The sequence below is a fragment of the Chrysoperla carnea genome, chromosome 1 (genome assembly GCF_905475395.1).
Source record: "Chrysoperla carnea chromosome 1, inChrCarn1.1, whole genome shotgun sequence".
NCBI classification, from domain to species: Eukaryota; Metazoa; Arthropoda; class Insecta; order Neuroptera; family Chrysopidae; genus Chrysoperla; species Chrysoperla carnea.
In genome coordinates this window covers 58,072,708-58,093,138 of record NC_058337.1, presented here as the reverse complement: position 1 = coordinate 58,093,138, position 20,431 = coordinate 58,072,708, and the positions used below count along the sequence as shown (strand labels likewise).

The following is a 20,431-nucleotide window of genomic DNA, read 5'->3' as shown; positions in this document are numbered from 1 at the left end:
TTGTACTAACGGGTTAGTAATAATGAAGTAATTAAGTGAATTATGAAAAACTAGAAAAAAAAATTGTTTCTTGATGAACTCTAACGTGAAAAATGTGTTAGTCTTCTGGATAAATACGAGTGGTTTTTTCAAAGCATTATTAGCTGATCAATTATAAGACAGTGAAATGTCTGGATATTCAGGTGTTATTTTCGGAATGGGCTTCTAATCGATCTAATTATGGTCAATATTGAGGGCTTCATGAGGAAGGACAGAGGCGGTTTAGAAAATTTAGAGTCCGTAGACATTTTCAAAAATCTATCAAGTTTCAATTTCCTTTATTTCTTAGAACCTGAAAATCGCGTTTGTTGTTCGGGGCAGTTTTCCCGCTCCAGTTACCGCTGTTTAATAAGAACGTAGATGAATTTATCCATCAAAAAATATTATTAATACATCGTTACTAACAATACTTTCTCCATTTTGAACTTCCTCGGTGTTAAACTTGATCAAATTGCTTTAAATTCTCGCCTCTTTTGAACTTCATCCACAAGTCTCTCTTTCACTAAAGACACGCTGTCACTCTGAATGTTTTCCGACCAGAGATAATGAAGAAGTTATATCTTTGTTGATTGTTGAGTAAACTTTATTTTTTCTGTAACTTCTTCCGACTCCTTTTCATATTCTTTGACTATCACAGAGTTCCAAATCTTCATTTTTGTTAAAATTTTCCCTTTCTACAGTATTTGTCTCAATTAGACTGTCATATATTTGAATAACTGTGTAAATGTCAATATCAACGGATTGTTATTTTGTTTTATACTTATACAATTAATTTTATGTTTGTTTAAAATCTTGCACGCGCGCGCCCCTTTGTAACCTCGCGCCTGTAGACACGCGCCTACTTTGTTTTATGGATAATCTGCCTCTGGTCTAAAATGATAGTATTTTATTCATGAAAAATGTGAGTTTGAATATGATTTTGTGCGAAGATCGGGGGTGGGCGAATTTTTATATGCGCGAAGTGGTTGATAAATGTTTACATTGTAGTCAATCCATGTTTTCAAACGTCCGAAAAGATTCCTCGGAATGATTGATATTTTGGGATTCATATTTTCCCTACTCACTGTTTGAATGGTATTAGACTTCACGCAGCCCATCGCGTTCGTTTTCCCTAGCATCAGTACTCGGATTATAATGACAGTATAAAAAACGTACAGTAAAAAATAATTGAACAATTTTTTTTTTAATGTTTAAAAAATATTAAAATTTATATGAAGGGAAAAAATATTAGAAATTGAATAATAATAGGGAGAAAAAATTGCTTCAAGGTCAACAAACATTCTCCTTCCTAATTTGTTGCATTATTTCAGTTATATTTTTAGTGATCAAATAAATCAATCACTCAAGTTGTATTTCCTATCTTTGTTTAATATGTAAACTATTACGATTAAAAAGAATTTTTAAAAAGAAAAAAAAATCTATTTTCACAAAGGTTTATCTTTATCTGCCTTTTAGATAATTTTTGGTATTGTCGTCACTATTAACATTAATATTATATAACAGACGCTATATTTTTACCCTGCATTACATGATATATTTAACGTTTAGGGTTTTAGTGAACCTACAATCATTTATTTTCCCTGGCGAAAATTAAAGAAATTTTATTTTCCAATTTATCCTTGTATAAAGAAAGCAAAAATTACGATTATAGCCATAAGCTTTCAGGTATAGTTTGATAAAATATTGGTAAGCCAAAATAAATCTTCAAACATAGTCATTGCTGCGTTTTTATTAAACAAATAAAAAATTGTTTATTATTTTAAAATAGTAATTCAATAATATTGATAAAACTTTTGAGTAAATATTTTTTTTTAATGTATGTATTTATGTATAAATTTAAATTTTTTATCAATTAAATATGGAGGAGGTCAAAGGTTAAGTGTGGTGGACAGTGCATATTTACTTTTACGCCATGTGACAATTTAAAAATTTTAAAATAAATAAAAAGCTGTTTTCATCATTTTGTTTAACTAGTTTTTTTTGGGGATACTGCTGTTCCCTGAATATGGGCACACATATGAAAATAGCTTAGGGAATTTTTTTTATTTAAACTGAAATTATATCTTATGCAAAAGAAAAGTTTATTTTAACAAAAAGTTTGCTCTAGGAAAGTTTTAAAAATATTTAAAAGAAGATTTTCGTGCTTTCAACTTCTATGTTATCGTTTTGTATAAAAACTTTTCGGGGTGAATATTTGCATTACTTAGTTCTATGAGTATTTAAACATAGAATGGCTGATAGAGCATTTTTAGTTATTTTTGATATTCAAAGAAACAAAATTAACGTTTTTACTTATATTACCAAAATTATTTTTCCGGTAAACGGAATCCTGCTATCGATATTAGCTGAGAATCATTGAAAGGATTTCTGGCACGTAAAAACGAAAAAGGGTAATTCAATTTTCTTTCTCTTCTTTGATTGGTCGTCGACGACTTGTTCGTGTCCAAAACCTTCATTCTATCATTCTACCAAAAAAATATAAAATATTTTGGTATTAATCTCAAAGTTTCTATGTAATTAAAACAAAAAAAGGGAATTTAAAGTATAAAGCCGCATTTCCGCAAGGAGATGATAGAAGGGGTTGCCCTGAACACAAAAATATACGAACTAATCGTCACCCGATTTTGATTTTGGTCCTTCTTTATCTGGACTCTATACTACTGAGATGAGATTTTATTTTGCAAATTTGAAATGATATTCGTTAATATTATTTAATAATTTTCAGAAGAACAAAAAATAACTTTTTTTAAAGTGATAATTATTATAATTAAACTAAAAAATTTATTTCATAATATAAAAAAACGTCATGATAAAAGAAAATACTTGAGTATGAAGAAATTGAATGTATCCACACAAATTATAAAATATATATGTATGTATACATATTGTAAGTTTAGCTAGTTGATGTGGCAACGTTGTATTCCTTGAAGAGGTCTGTTTGATTCTTAATACTGTGTTGTTGGTCTTCTTTTTACTCTGAACTGAACTGTCTTATTACAATGCTTGGAGTGGATGCACATTATGATAGTACATACATTCATAAAACGATACTGCTAGTGTTTTGTGTATGAGGAGTGTACGGTGTTTTATTTTTTTGTACATCTTTCTTTTCATGTGTGCAGATGATGATAAGACAAGCCTCTATGAGAATGTATGTGTACTATATTTATTGTAGGGCTGATGTTTATGTGATCGTATAAAAATGCGTTTAAAATTTGCACAAATTCTCCAATATTCGACTAAAAAATTCTTCTCAATTTTTTTTTCTATACACTGACTGACCTTAACAATATAGCTTTCAGCTCCGAATAAAATTTCCTGTGAACCTACCCTTTTAAGTTTGGGTGTACTAAATAAATTAGTAAAAAGGCTGCATCATAATTTTGTCAGTATGGTGAGAAGTTAACGGTCTAAAATTCCATGAAATAAATGTTTTTCTTGCTTTTTTTTTCAGATCAATATTTTCTTTTTACTTACAGTACGTAAAAATTATTTAACCATACAAAATCGGAACGGTGACAGAGCAATGTATAACAAAATAAAGTGGGCTAGGTAAAAATTTACAAATTCAATACAACAAAAAAAGGAAAAAATGATAAGCAAATTTCTCTTGACGATGCATCACGCTCAAAATTTTGGCTATTTTAATATTAGAGCCTTTGTAACAGCTTGATTTAAGTTTTAGCACCTTAGTATAAAAATTTTCAAAACAGCTATTTCAAAGTTTTACTAGTACAGTTTTAAATAAATTTTGTTTTAATGTGTACAAAAATGAATAGATAGAAAAACATACTTTGAGAAAAACCCAGAAATTCCATAACATAGAAAATTACGACTGTTCATTTATGAGCAACATAAGCTATAATAATCAATATTAAAGAATCTCGTCTTTACATATAAAATGCAATGAAACAGATGAAACTTGGTATTGGAAGTCTTTCCTTCTCGAAATATAAAAAGAAATTCCTAAATTGTTCTACATCTTTCAAATGTTTTTTGTTTGTTTAAGAGAGAGCATTTTCCTAGTTAACTTATTTGTGTGTAACTTATTTTGAAAGACTATGTTCAAAAACAAAACGATAAAGTAATATTTTCGTGATTATTGACGAAGTGATTAAATGATCTTCAAGACTATTATAAATTAGATTATGACATATTCGCTTAAACTGAAAATCGGAGGCAAATAATCTTCATAATGTCCAGTCAGCCATTATTATGTTCATATTTAACTCTTTTATTAAAATATTGTCTAACGTACTTCTTTACATAAGACAAAAAAATGTTTTTGTACCTTAGATTTACAAATCAATGTAGATAATTTGTAAAAAAATGTCATTGATTCATTTATTGGTTAAATTCAAATTTTTCAATTAAGTTTAATATTCATTTTACACGAGTATTGTCATGCTATACAAGAGTTATTTTTCAAGTGTATAATACAATTTTATACATAAATATTATGACATTAAATTATTATAACAAAAATGTCAAAAAAATAAACTTCTACAATAAAGATTCGAACCATATCGCATTAACAAGAAAGAATATAAGTGTATAAAATAAAAAAATTTAGTAAAAGATAGATATATAAAAATATAATTGTAATAAGTATAAACATCTCTTTTTATCAAGTATTAAATAAATGAAAAGTTTGTAGTATGGTTTTGATGATGATGACATAGACAAGTTAAGTCGTCGGCTGTTTCAGACTACACATACATTCATACAATATCACTACACTAACTAAGCTAAACTACTCAACGGACCACAGAGCACCATACAACAGTCAACAGAGAACAGTGTCGACTAGAAGGCAATTAGTTCTGGCGCCATAGCTTATCTTCACTATATAATGTTTATATAAATACAAAATATATAATATTTATAGTATACAGTGTATTACAAAAGTATGCGTTTAAGTTAGCATATAAGCCATTAAACAGTTCAAATTGAATGATTTTAGTGTCATCATCGAGTATGGTGATGTGTTTTATGTACAGTGTGTCGCATTTAAGATGAAGACATCCTCATATTTCGTTATTTATAGGAATATCGCTCTGAAATTTTGTACAGTCATACAGGGTGATGGTTAACGGAAATCGGAACTTAAAACCCAGCCTTATTAGAAAAAAGCAAAATTATTAGAAAAAATTCTTTAGAATATTTTTTATACCCATTTACCGATTTTCATTGCATAGTTTCTGACGTCTGTAGGTCCGAACGAGAGCGTTTTATGACATATGTTTCTTGTTTAAGGTCCATTTATTTAAAAATACTTATCAATATTCTTATTATCAATATTGATAATAAGAATAGCTATGGCTAGTTTGGGATTGAGACTAAGTTCCTATAGGAAATTTAATTTTTTTTTAAAATTTAATTTATGATAATAATAATACACGAAATTTTTGAACATTGTGTATTTGAAGAGTCGGTCGGTCGTACCAACTCTTATAATGTTTAATGTTGTTTTTAAAAGCGGGAACTTTTAGAGACTCTTTGTTCGAAAAAAATATGTATGGACAATTAATAATGTTTAGTTCTTGGAATTTGTGTTCTATTTTGTTTGATATTAGATTTCAATTTTAAATGAAATTGGGATCTAATTATAAAGCGTAATAAGGATCGATTATCTATCATTTTTTAGACATACACGTCATTAATCGTACATAATCGATCAAAAAGTCTTCCACATGAAATATAGATATCTATCTATCTATCTACTTTCCTTTTTTCTTTTTTACTAATTCATTTATTTTGAATGAACCAACTTCGAACAATTCATCATGATAATTTAAGAAAAAGAAAATGCATATAACCAGTTTTTACAATTTGCGAGATGAGTTGCCTCAAAATTCGCAATCGCGAGAACGGGTTTAAATAATGCAAACAGACTATTGTATAATGGAAAATAGGCATTTTTCATAACCTGTAAAAGTTTTTTAATAACAAAAAAAAAATAAATAATAATAAGAAACCTAATATTGAATAGTTGCAAGTAATAGTGACAAATTTCAAGATATTAAGTAAAAAAATAACTCAAAGATTTATTTTTTTATGGGAATAATGCGCTTATGAAAGACTATTATTAAGAACCGCCGATATAATGACTACCTCCTGTTGCCGCAATGGCTTAATAAAAATGAAAAATGTCGTTAACTGAAAACTATGTTAATTATCTTAAATAATAATAAAAATATTTTGAACACATAATAATTTTCGTATAAAACAATTTATAAATTCTAAGAATTTCAATGAACATATATACAGTTAAAGCAATAAAATTGAACCATTTAAAATAGTCTTAATTTGTAGAAAATATGTACAAAGTGGTTAATTTAAACTGGAACAACTTTATATAACATCAGAAATACACATTGAATCGGAGACAAAGTTAAAGTGCGCTATTTAAAAAAATTTGCACTTATTAAGAACAAGACCGCGAGAATTTCCAGCTGCTTTTAATCCATCAGGAGCCTTGAATACATAAATATCCGTTTTTATATTTCCTTGTACGAAGTAAAAAGAAAACCTTTGTGATTGTTATTAACGAAAAAAATAATTTTACTTTTGAGTTTTAAAAAGGAAATGTTTATAAAGTATTTTGTCCGACAAAAATACTGCACCGATGAGCGTGTCTATTTGTCTATCGCATCGATAGTGTCCGACAAATTCCTTGATGCGTTTTTTCAGACCGATAGCTTAAATATGACGTTATCATGCTCATTTGAAAACGCATCACTTTCGAAAAGTCTTAAAGAGAAAGTTTGGTAGACTCGACAAAAGGAGCACACTCATGAATTTTCAAGTATGTAATATTTATGGTCGTGAGACTCTCGTTGGGAACGAAGAACCTTACGAAACCTGTATAAAAACAAATGTAAACGTTAAATAAAAATTTATATGAATAATTTTATTAACTTACTTTTCTTAATCTGTATTATACATCTGCTTTTGATTATTCACCTAAATAAATTGTAATAAATTTGGTTAGCCTCAAGCAGATGAAGATATGCGGTTGCCATGGACATGATACACACATCACACTGCTGCGTGACGATTTATGCCAGCTAGCTCTACATGGTAAATCGCGTGGAGGAACTTCGTTGCAATATTTGCCAAGCAACGATTTTTCAAGCATAAATCTGACTTAGATATTGGTTCATGTATATTACGTTCGAGTGTACGCCATTATTGGAAGAAGTAAGAGTATAGTTAGACTTCTTTGAATGTGAGTAACATTTAAAACAAAGTTTTAAAGAAAGTAAATAATAAAATGTATTTTTAAAACATCATCTTTTCACATAGGTCAAACATTTTATTTCAGAGTTACTACCAAAAATTCTACGAAATAAATGTTTTTGTAAAATGGTAAATAATATATTCAAAATATTTCAAATATGTATGTTTAAAATTTATTATAAAATTATTATTTAGATCGCGCGGACAGACACACACTCTTCAACATAAACGTATAAATTAAATTTTTATATTGTTATTTTTTGAAATTATAATTTTTGCATGTTTGTATTTTGGTGTTGTTATTTGTTATTCAGAAAATTGGAAATTATTATTTTATGAATAGCTTAAGAAAATAAATTTTTCTGAAAACTATAATTTTTTCGGTTATTTAAAGAGCTGCCAAGTTGAAGCGTAGCAAGGAAGTGTTTGGAGTCGTAATGAAAAAGGAAGGTAAATTTTATCGTGAGATCATTTTTGATATCAATCTCATATTTACCGAGTTTGGATTTTAAGGGGAAGCACGAACTATTATTGTACAGAAGTACTAAAAATATTTGAATAGTTAATTTGAAATTTATTTATAATTAACTTAAATGTAATTCCTCAAATATAGACATTTTTGGAGTTCATCAGTAGTAACAAAATCATAATATTTATGAAAATGATTAAATAAATAATTTTTCTGACAATAATCAACGAGTTAAAAATATTGATATATTTAAAAATATAACAATATTTTTAACTATATGTGTACTTAATTTATGTCAAACCGAAACTTATATTCAAAAATGCAGCCTTCTATTTTGATGGTTGTTTAAAAAAATCTTCATTTTATTGGACTACATGTCTCACACGGCGGACTGTCATTTTGTCATTTGTCGTATCTCTCGCTTACTAATGTAGAAGTTGGTTATTAATGATAATAACAATGCGCCCGGGTCGCCTAGATGGCTAAGGCTGGCCCTGCCCGAACGTACATCCGAAATTACTAAAGATGGATTCTGGGAGGCCAAACGAATATTTCGATACTGTCTGTGGGAGAGTAAAAATATGTGTGTGAAGGGCAATCAATGTACTTATACTACAGTCACTGACATTTTATAGCTTAGTTACTTGAAGTATTGATCTAAATCGTCGCGACAAGAGTAGTTAATATTTCATTCATTTCAATATAATTTTTTATTAACCAAACCACTGGTATTGTAATGTCCTTAAAATGATTAATTTATGAAACAAATAGCTATATATTAAAAATATAAGTTAAAGTATCTAAATTATTTTTATCATCCATTTCTTTTCGTATTTGAAAAATAACATATTGTTACATAATGATTACTGTAATTAATTAAATAATATATTTAAACAAAAAAAAGAAGCAACATTAAAGAAGTGAAAATTCAAATTCACCCATTTATAAAGACAGATGCTTTATTACTTACATGCTAAGAAAGAAAATATACAAATACATATAAAATACGATTCATATATAAATGTTAGGAACAATAAATATTGTTGGCTGTGTGTTATGTCGACTGGCGCCACATTTTCAATCAATATTTATGTGTCTGGCATGAATTCCAATTAATTGTTTTGCATTTCATATCACAACGGACACAGACGCTCTTATTCGAACATATGTACCGACTTACAATACAAAACATACATACACAACACATGTATATTATTTTATACGCTACGTACGTTTTACCACGTAGCTAAACTTACCTTATTACGGTGTGTACGCTCAGTATTTAGTACTTATTATTTTAATGTATGCTTAATAAGTTGAGGATAATAATATAGGATTGACTAAAGTTAATTGTAAAGTAATCCATGCGTTGTATCAATTTTATTGAATTTTGTTTAAAAAAAATATTTTGTGAAGAAATATTACGCATAAAAGTTGTTTGTTTTTGTGCAAGGATAATTTTTTATGCTTGACTTTTTATATGTTTTTTTACAGTTAAAAGAAAATCATTACTAAAATTGCAAAAAAATGTTTGCATATTAAGCTAACTTCCGTAGTAATTGGCTTTGCTCTTTATTTTCTTGCATCTAGAGAGAATCTCTTTTTATCCTACCGGCTGCGCCATATTATATGTTTCTTTTAGAATAACATTTAAAATATTTGTTTATCACTGATTTAACATTAGTACTCTTTAAACATTAGGAACACATTGTTTACTCAAATCTTTTCTGAATCAATTGTCAATTAATTTTAACATATTCTCAATCTTAACATTTATTTCCCTTGTATTTTTTGATTAAAAACAAGTAAGATATGAAAAAATTTTTACCTGACAACGCTACATTACCTATAAAATATTGTTTTTGTAAATTAAATAATGCAATAAATTTTGAAATAAAATATATAATTAATTAACAAAAAAGTGATACATATATAAAAAGTTGCACATTTATACAATTGAAATTTAATTAATGAGATGGTTGATTGATTTTCAAGGAAATAAAAAAAAACACTTCTTATTAATTAATTATTCTTTAACTAATTATATTAATTTTCAATTATTGATAAACAAATTTTTAATAATAACATAATGCAATTAATCTAATTAATTCTTACCAAACACAGACGAATATTATTGTATGTTTAGTGAATTTTAGTTATTTAATATATCAATGAGTGTTATGTATAACCCAATCATTCATAATCCCAACGAAAAATTTAACCTCGATATATTGAATAAAATACTGAAACAAAAATATTTTATTTTGTTTCATAGGAAAGAAATAAAATTTTAAAAATTATAGTTTCATTTTTTGCGAAATATATCTGCACCTTGTATTTGCAAAAGTCTGGACATGGTTGATTGTCTCTGCAGATGTACACGTTTTGTAAGGCAGATTATTTCCAATTTTCGCCAAATTTTCTAAATAGAATGAAGGTCCCAATAGTCTTAGTTTTTGAAATATTTCAATTTAGGAGTTGAGACAAGCATTAAACGCCAAAATTTATATTTTTAGATTTTTCATAATAGGATAGCTTTTTGCATGCATAATTCTTAAAAAAACTATTTGATTGTGTTTGAACAAAAAAGGATGTAAAACAGACGATTAAACAAAGATTATTCTAGTAATAAAATATGATTCTAGGAAATATCTAAATTAATAAAATATATGTAACACAATTATTATTATATTTTAAAATAAATATAACATATACAATTGTTATATGTTTATATTTATAAATCGAATTCTTCTTAGAAACATCTATCTCGCCTTTGTAAGTGATTGTGCAAACAATGAGACATAAGTAACCATTTTGAGGACTTTATTACTAAAAAATTTCAAAAAATTTTCAAGGATTTTTATTATGATTTAAACAGGCTGTGCAACTGCAATATTTATTTTGATTGGCAAAAAAACATTGTTTAAATGTAGTCCTTATTTCAACCCATTTGCCACTTGCAACTAAAAATGGTAGAATCGACAAATATCGTAAATGTTTTGAAAAAGTAAGAACAATTTTTTGATAAATACACCTTCGCCCTCTGATACAAAAGCGAGAAAATGAATCAACTTTGTCTTGCTCTCAATGTTTTATGATTATTTGTCTATGAGCTTTACTAATTACGTAATAATGTTATAAAATATGGTAGTCTTCGTATAGTTTATTCTGAGATGTTATTTCTGAAACTCCTTTCTTCGATTTGACTAATTTTTAAAGACGTATGTTCATAGGGTACAACAAAACAATACACAACGTAACTCCGCATACTTATTTAACAAATAATTAGCATTCACATTACATAACAAAAATAATATTTTTTTTTTGTCTCTAATAAATATTTTTTTCTAAGAAATATAATATTTTTGTATATAAAAATAAAAATACAATAACAATATAAATTTATTATCTAGTAATCATTTTTTTTTTAAATACGTGTGACGACACTGCTACATGGTATAAATTCTTCCTGAATATCGGCACATATGTAAATACAGGAATATTCAAAGAAACATATTTATACAGGATATGTTAAGCGGTTAAATAAATTTCAATAGTCCCTTACATCAACAAGCATAGTGCACATGATATTCAAGTAATCGTTTATTCAAGGTTCGTTTGGAATTTTATGAAACAAAAACAATTTTCTGAGTGTCTATAATTTTAGCAATCTTTCATTTTCGATTTATCATCTTCTCTGTAAAAACCACTCAATAAAAATTGCGTTCAAACAAGATCACATCTTTTATCCTTTCACTTAAAAAAGCATTCAAAAGGCGGTTTTCCACTAAAAAAGAATTGACCTTACATGTAAGATACATTTTATGAAAAAACCATTTTGGCTGTAAATATTATAAACCATTCTTTAAAATATGTAATTAAAAATGAGATTAAAATAAATATCATTTTATGAGGAGCTCAAAAACCATTATGGAGTGGGGGAGGTGCATTAGAAGAGTAACATTACTTAGAGGATAAATTTTTTAAGTCCTTTCACTGGCTGGAAGTAAATTGTGCACTTGCTGGAGGTAAGTTGTGCACTATGGCTGGAAGTTAAAAGTGCATTTTTTAAACACTGGCGGCAAAAGGACCTCCTTAATTCAATCAAAAAGTAGTTGACTTCTTAAAATTTAAAGTATAGTAAGAAAATATTGTCTTAAATCAAAGTATTTACTTGCTGCCCTAAGAACAAATTTTCCTGCTAAAACTTTTTTTATAGTTAATTATATTTATTTCTCAATTTCTGGTTAATTGTATATTTAAGTGTCAAAACAGAAACCTGAATGTTTCGAAAACTAATTTTCAGTTTTTTTTTCTCACCCCATCTAATCGATAACTGGTAGTATAATTCAAGAAAAGCTGGTAGGGTCTTACTTTCTTGTAAGACTGTCAACAAATGTTAACATTTTTGAAAAATTTTTGCACCAAAATTTACTCATAAAGTATGTTTGAAACTTCACCATAAGATAGATAAAAGATTAAACTTTTATCTTATTATTTTGGTCTTATATAACGGTAGATATGGTACACCCTGTATAAATTTTTAAAACCCTAGTAGTCCGATGAAGTCAACTAAAAGACACATGTCTTCAAAATTGGAAGCAAACAAAATATTAATTAATCAATGCAGTTTGACAAAAGTGACATATAGATTATCCAAACTTATACAAAACAAGTGAAAACAAACAATTGACTGAGTTAATTGTTGAAATACCATGTATAGACAGTGTTGATTTTTCTGTCACATTGCACATACATATATGTCACACACATATAACTGATATACCCATATAATAATACAATTTGCTCATAATATGTACTCTCACGGGTAAACAGTGATGTTGACGAAAAAATGTTTCAAACAAAAGTTGTTAAATTTTTTATAAGGAACATTTTTTACATTTAATTTTTAGTTCTATCTCTAACGGTTTACAAGATCCTTGGGTCCTACGGATCCAGGACCCAATTGACCTATGTTGCTTGATATCTCAGCTTGATGTCTCTTTTCGTTTTTGAGTAATCGTGATGACAGACGGACAGACGACAGACAGACACACAACCGGAAATGGACTAATTAAGTGATTTTATGAACACCTATACCAGAATTTTGTTCATGGCATCAATATTTTTAAGCGTTACAAACTTGGGACTGAACTTAGTATACCTTGGTATATTTCATATACATGGTATAAAAATCATTCTTGATCATTCTGTATATTTTGTGTCTACATCAAACACACACAATCACTCACACAATTTTTCAAGCCATTATTGATGTTAGTTAATAATATTATTATCATCCTTGTCAATTAAACAACGTAGGAAGTTTATAATATTTTGTAATATAATGTAAAAGAGTCTGTCAGTCAAACACTTTACAGTCCGTTATGTTGAGTTGAGTCGTCACAAAAATATGTGACTAATAATAATAATTTATGTATATTTTTATATTTAGGTTTATTAGAAGCTATAAATTTTTATGTTCTATTACATGTTTGTGGCTTTTTTGCAAATGAAAGAAATTTAGTCTAAGAGCAGTTTAACTAAAATCAAACATTTTAATTTTTTTGTAGTTTTCTTTTTAGCTGATCCGTATCTTATACGAATCAGAATATTCAGCTAATTCTTACAGCAAATCCACCTTAAATTTAATTCTTTAAGTCGAGAAGAAAAATGTTAAGAACTTTGGTTTAAAAATAAGAATGATATAGAGAGTATAAAGCGTGACCTGGAAATTTTATTTTCGACATTTTTTCTCGCATGTAGAGGTGTAAACCGTCAATATCAGAGAAAATGTTGGATTTCAAACTGTCTTATGTATGTGGTATTTATCGTCGCAATCTAGTATCTTCAAATATTTCCAAAAAAATAATCCTCATAAAGTATGAGACCCTTACAAATGGCTCAATCTTTCACGTTTTCGATGCGTTATTCTCGCGTGAGACTTTTAATGGTCCAATAACAAAATATATTGGACACACCTTTGTATGCTGTCAAATGAACTGCCAGTAGAAGCATTGTAGTCACGTACGATTTCGTATCGTGACCCGAAATCATATTTAAACCAAAATGATGCAAATTTTCTTTCCAAAGAACCCAATATCATGACGATTCATTTTATGTGTTTAATTTCGGGTTTAATTTATACTTTTAATTAGGTGATTTCGAAGAATCTTTAAGTTTATCAGTTTAACTACAATGACGGATAATTTCCACATAGAACCAAAACGAAAAATTCCTTTTTTCGAGACATCTTTATTTGCTCAGCCATGTTGACTTATTATATACGTTTTTTTGACTGCCTAGCTCTCGGGCTATGGTAATTTTTCATTATGTGTATAGATAAATAGGATATATGATTTGTTTTACGCATGCGTATATAAAATCACCTCATTATTTTATATATTTAAGTTAAATGTAAATAATAAAATTTAACCGTTAATTTATTATTTATTTTTATAATTTGTAAACAAATGTGTTGTATGTGAGTGATCTTAAATTACAAATATTACTTTGTTTTAATTTTGTTCAAGCAACATCTATTGTTTTAGAAATTAGTGTTGATGTTGATGACGTACTGTGAAGAAAAATGTCTAAAATAAATAAACTTCATGGCGATTTCTTATTTTAAAGACGATATTCTTTTATCATATGAAAAATTTTTAATATTACATTATATTAAATAACTAGCTGTTAACCACCCGCTTCGCTTCGCAACTTCAATTTTAAATAATAAGATTATTGTGTCATAATATTCACTTCTTTGCCGTTACTTTTCCTCCTTTTATTCACACAGTTGTTTAGGTTTTAATTTTTTTGTGAAGAACCTTAATTATTTTGAAAACTATTACTTTATTGATATAATTGTATGGATCTATATATAATTCTATGGATATGGCTTACATTGAAAATTAAATTATATTTTCTAACAAATTTAAATAAGTACTTAAAAAATATTATTTATGCTATTTCGTCTCTGATCTTCTCAATTTCTAATGCAACAAGTTTAAGTAATTCAAGTATTTAAAGTATTTAAGTAATTTGAAAATTAGTCAAAACCGCTACATTTTACACCAAAATTATCCAATGGAATTTTATATAACTAGAAAATTATTTTGCAAAACAATTAAAGTGTGACTGAATCTGGTGTATGAAAATGCAATTAAAATTACAAGGACATTTATATTTTTAATTCAACAAAATTGATAACATAAATTCCACAGGATACAAGAAATATTGAATTGAACAAATTTTTTTTTTAATTGGAAATTAATTCTTGTATTGTTCGAAGAATATTAATTATATTAAAACAAAATACTTTCTTATTTTAAAATTCAATTACCATCTTGAGAAAATACATAATTACTAAAGGAAGCCATGAAAATCGAAATAGAACAGTGAACGGGGAATGATCGCCATTTTTGATCCAATAAACTATGGTAATTGTAGATATAGAACATAGAAGTAATCGGACTTTGTTCGTATACTACCTTATTTGTCTACCTTAGTTGTATAAAAGGTGTTTTTTGTAATACTTTTGACCGATATGGATCTTAAAGGAAATTAATTATATTAGGAAAAAGGAAGGACATCCTGTATTTTATAACAAATAATGTTTTCTATTAGGAAATAATAAAGTGGACCGTGGGTTTCATTAATAAAAAAAAAAGTTATTGATATAACGTTGAAACAACAACAATTTACGTCTATGAATATTGTTGTACTTGTTTATTCTTTTATTGCGCACATAAAAGAACTCATAATAGTTTTCTCAAGAATGGGTAATAAATATGTGAGAGTTTGAGAATTATAGAACAAAGAAAGGTGTACTCGAAAAATAATTGAGTATAAAAATAATTGAGTATCTTATACTCAATTATATTAAATAATATAATATATACGAGTCAAAAGCTATTTTAGTTGTGACAGTTTAACCTGAAGTACACTAACTAATTTGTCACTAAAAAATTATCGAAATCGGTTGGTGTGATATTGAGGTATTTGCCCATTTGTCGCGCACATACTTAATGCTTTAACACATATGGTTTTCTCATGAATGCCATTGTCAAAACTGGATCAAATTGAAATGAGACCACACGGGAAGCACCAGCTTTCAAATCATCAAAATCGGTGCACCCAATTCCGAGTTAACAAACATAAAAAAAAGAGAATCGAATTGAGATCCTTCTCCTTTTTTTAAATCGGTTAAAAATGCTTTATTTTTTCTGGATTTACACGGTTCTGTTAAGTTTATAATACAAAACAATAGGGTTGTTATATTTGTATATGTGTGTACAAAGAGAATATTTATATTAGATGTTTTTTTTTCGGGTTCGTCAACTTATTTAGCACCGAATATTAAAAATCGGATTTTTTTAAATCCGATTTTTAAGTAATATTCAGTAATTTTTTCTTAATATTCAACTTGGAAAAACAAACTAGTTGAATTATTTCAAATAATTACACGCACTTTTGGGTCGTTGTTTCCAGTTGTGTGTTAAAAGTGATGGTTATATAAAATTTAATTTTAATTTTTTTTTAAATAAACATTACCATCCTACGGATTTATTTTATCTCAAGCATTTTATTCAATCTAAAAATAGAATAATAATTTTTGTTCAAATTTGGTTATGACACAATTTTTTATTGGTGAATGGAATATAAATGGTGTTTATTATTTTGTTGTGTATGATATGTTTTTGTAGATTATTGTTTTTGTTAAATTTTTAACAGTTATATGTTTACATAATACTTTTATTATATTGCAATTAATAAACACCTTTTATTTATATCTCATGTTTTTAAATAAATAAATAAACAGTTCTCAATTTATTAGTCTTGGTGCATGTATGCATACATTGTCTTTCACAAATACACCTCTAGCATTTTTTAAAACCCCGATAAAAAAAATGGGTGTTATAAGTTTGGCCGCTATTATGTGTGTCTGTGGCATCGTAGCGCCTAAGCGGATGAACCGATTTTAATGTTTTTGCTTTCGTTTGAAAGGTAATTTAACGGAGTGTTCTAGCTATGTTTCAAGTGCGAGTTCTGTACCCGAAAAAACAAAAAAAATTGGCCACCTTCTTGAAAATGCTTTAAGGTAAAAGGTAATTTAATGGTGGCTGTTCTTATATATGTTACAAGTTTCACTTGTTATTATGTGGTTTACTTATGCTAAACCTAACAACTTTCTTAAGTGCGACGTTCTCTTTTACGAAGCTCGGAAAATTTTTGATTGTGCAAAGAAGTTAAAACTTGATTAGTGTCCATTTACTTGCTATTCTAATGGGCAAATTATCGAATAGCAAATGGGAAAATCATTTTGCAATTTTTGTTATTTTTCAAGAATAATATCCGGCTAGAAAGAAATTATGTAGGTTTGAGAAAGCAAAGTGAGGAAAAAGTTGTTAAACTAGGCATAATTTTGCCACATTATCATTTGTAAGGTGCCATACTAACGGTACGGTCATCCAATTTCGGACGGGCACCATGACTACGTTATATTCAGTGTAAATGAGTTTTGGATTTTATTTTTTGATAAAAATTTTAGTATGTTTTTCTTGCTATTGTTCCACTTTCCTCCATTGTTCTATAAGAATTGGTTTGAACAAGGGAAAACAAACAATTAATTGAGTTAATTGTTGAAATACCATATATAGACTGTGATGATTACTCTATCACATTACACATAACCTATACATGTCACACATACATAACTGATAATCCCATATTAACACATCCTATAAAATTTGCATCTAATGTGTGCCCTCGTGAGTAAACAGTGATGTTTACAAAAAAATGTTTCGAACAAAAGTTGTTTATTTTTTGATAAGAAACATTTTTTAATTGACCTATGTTGCTCATTTACGAACTCGACTTCACTTCTTACGTCCTGAGTGCGTTGTAAGTTCAGCTTGATATCTTTTTTCGTTTTTGAGTTATCGTGTTCACAGACGGACAACCTAAAATGGACTTATACCAAAATTTTGTTGGTAGCATTAATATTTTTAAGCGTTACAAATTTGGGACTAAACTTAGTATACCTTGTATATTACATGTATACATGGTATAAAAATATTATACATGTAAACAAAACAATTTGTTTTTAGCAAAAAATTAGAAGAAAATTGCCAGTTATATTTTGGTTTAACAAATGAAAGTAACAACTGACAGAGTAAATTGTTTAAATTTTTTACCTGTTAAAAAGTAATTTCATGCTTGCACTACCTTTAAACCCAAATTTTTAACCTTTAAACGTCTGTGTACGCATGGGTTCTCATAAACGCAGTTCACTCATATAAGATGGAGTTTTAATTTGGATACCAATATATACTTTTCTTTTCATGTTATTGATAAATATAATGTATTGATTGCAATGTTTGGCATGTATATTAAATTCTAATTTATTTATTTATTTTGTTTCAGATACTCCACCTCCCCCTTATAGTTTAATAATGGATAGATTAAAACCTGAAGGTATGTTGTTGTATTTGTTTTGATACTGACTGCATTGCAAATTGTAATAATTGTTATGATTACATTTTTAATTTCATTTTTTTTTTTCATTTTAATTTCATTTTTAAAAACACAATATTAATATTATTCTACAATCTTCATTATAAAATGTAATTATTTTTCATTAATTTTTATTTTTCTTATTTTTAATGTTATAATTTATATTTTATGTTAATTTGTAATTATAATAAAAATTAAGATAAGAGATCACGGTATAATAGGATTGTTTCGAATGTTTGATGTTTCATGGTTTCATGTTGAAATTATATCTCAATAATAATTTATTGCTAGAAAGAGAACTTGGTAGAAGAGTGTGTTAAATTTTTAATGAGTTAATTGCGTAAAAAGATGGGCCTTAAATTGGAATCTAAAAGAGTTGTGCTTTTTAACAAAGATACGTATTAGCCAGAGAGGTGACTGTGATCATATTATGATCACATTGGAATAATACAGTTTTAAAAATTTTTGTGTGAGTCAATAGTAATCTTGGTCTAATAACTTTTACACAAATTTTTTCGCTTATCAGGTTTACTTTCACAGGACACAGATAATTTATGATTCCGTGGACAAACTTTAAATTGATTAATATGTATTTGTTTGTCTGTTCTTTCTTTTTTAAATATGAAGATAACAAGACAATAAATGCAAAAATAATTTTCTCCGACATTAGATGAAACTTGTAATTTTATTTTGTTTTTGTAAATCAATGATTTTTCAATAGACTAACAAAAAAAAACAGATATACTACTCAACAAAAAGTTTACCCGCGAGAAGTTGTTTCTTTTGCCACGAAAAAAATACATAAATTTTCTATCTCGTTATTATAAGTAGATTGGTGTAATCATTTTTTTAAAGTAATTAAAAACAGTTATTAAAATTTAAATTCTATGTGAACTATTCTTTTCTATTTAAAAAAATAAAAATATAATTAACCTGTTTTTTAACTTTCAAATTACTTTTTGATATTAATTAAAACTATTTTTAAGTAGTACTAATTAAAAGAAATGATATTTTTATTAGCAGGATGATCTTAGCCATAAAAAGAAAGAAGTATTTGAAGAATTTCGTATGTTGTTGAAAATTGTGAAGAGTAATTTTAGCTACAACATGTAGGGTTTTAAATTGCTTTAATATGAAGCTATTAATAACATTATTGATTGGGACAATCAGTATTGCGGCTGTTATGTCAATCGTGTAATTTGTCTATATGTAAGCTTCAACTGTGTATTGTTGGGGATGTTAATCCAGGAAATCATATATAGTGTCTGTCACCTCAGTATGCGTTTAAAATTATCAAATTTTTATTAGTAAAAGGAGTGAGCGCAAACCCATTGGTAAAAAAAACAAAAAATAAGAGAGAATTTTTCACCGCAGTGAGAGAAGAAGAAAGAGGCAGTAATTGTAGACGTATAACAGAGACGAAGATAGCTATACGCGCTGTCTATGGTATTATCTCTGTGACTTTACTCCAGGCTTACCACCGTAGAAGTAGTAGGAAATAAAACTTCGATGCAATACCACTTCTGCTACTTATTTCCGTTTTGTTTATGATTCTATGAGAACGATTAAGTATCACGACGTGTTTCTTCTTTGTGAAATTACATTCTAAAAACTTTGATTTTGGTTGGTCATCACGATATTTTACATTAAATATTTCTGATTCATTCTGTATGTTTTATTAATTTAGTGATAAAATTATTTAATATTTTAAAATTGAAGGTTCAACTAAGATCGATTGAAGATTAGAGCTACCCAAGTAAATTAAATAAAAAAAAAAGTTAATAAAAACCAGAAATTTGAATGCAATAAATTCTCATATGTGATGTTAATTGGGTGTTAAAATTATTGTTATTTTATTTCAAAAACAAGTTCATTTAAATAATTTTAATGTTTAATACATGTTTTTTTTAAGTTAATTTCTAAACACCCATACATAAGTACAAGTAGCAGTCTAATTGATTGAGATTTTTTAATGGGAATATTTAATGTTATAGACTTGAGTTTTGTATGCAGAGAATAAGACGTTATACCTAATATTAATCTAATAATAATTATTTTGTTTCGAATTAACATATAAAAATATTTTTTAATAATATCTATAAAATTAAAGAAAAATATTTTAATTGAGAATGTTTTTATAAATAAAAATTAGCGTTGTATAAATTT

General features: G+C 27.3%; 1 protein-coding gene across 1 annotated transcript in view; it reads left to right on the top strand.

Moving 5' to 3' along the window:
- Positions 1 to 20,431, top strand: part of LOC123304397 (mothers against decapentaplegic homolog 6) — a 111,786-nt gene that overhangs the window by 1,834 nt on the left and 89,521 nt on the right. Inside the window, exon 2 of the mRNA XM_044886356.1 lies at positions 18,176 to 18,226. Coding sequence (XP_044742291.1) covers positions 18,176 to 18,226 — 51 coding nt within the window. The remainder of the gene's footprint in view (positions 1 to 18,175; positions 18,227 to 20,431) is intronic.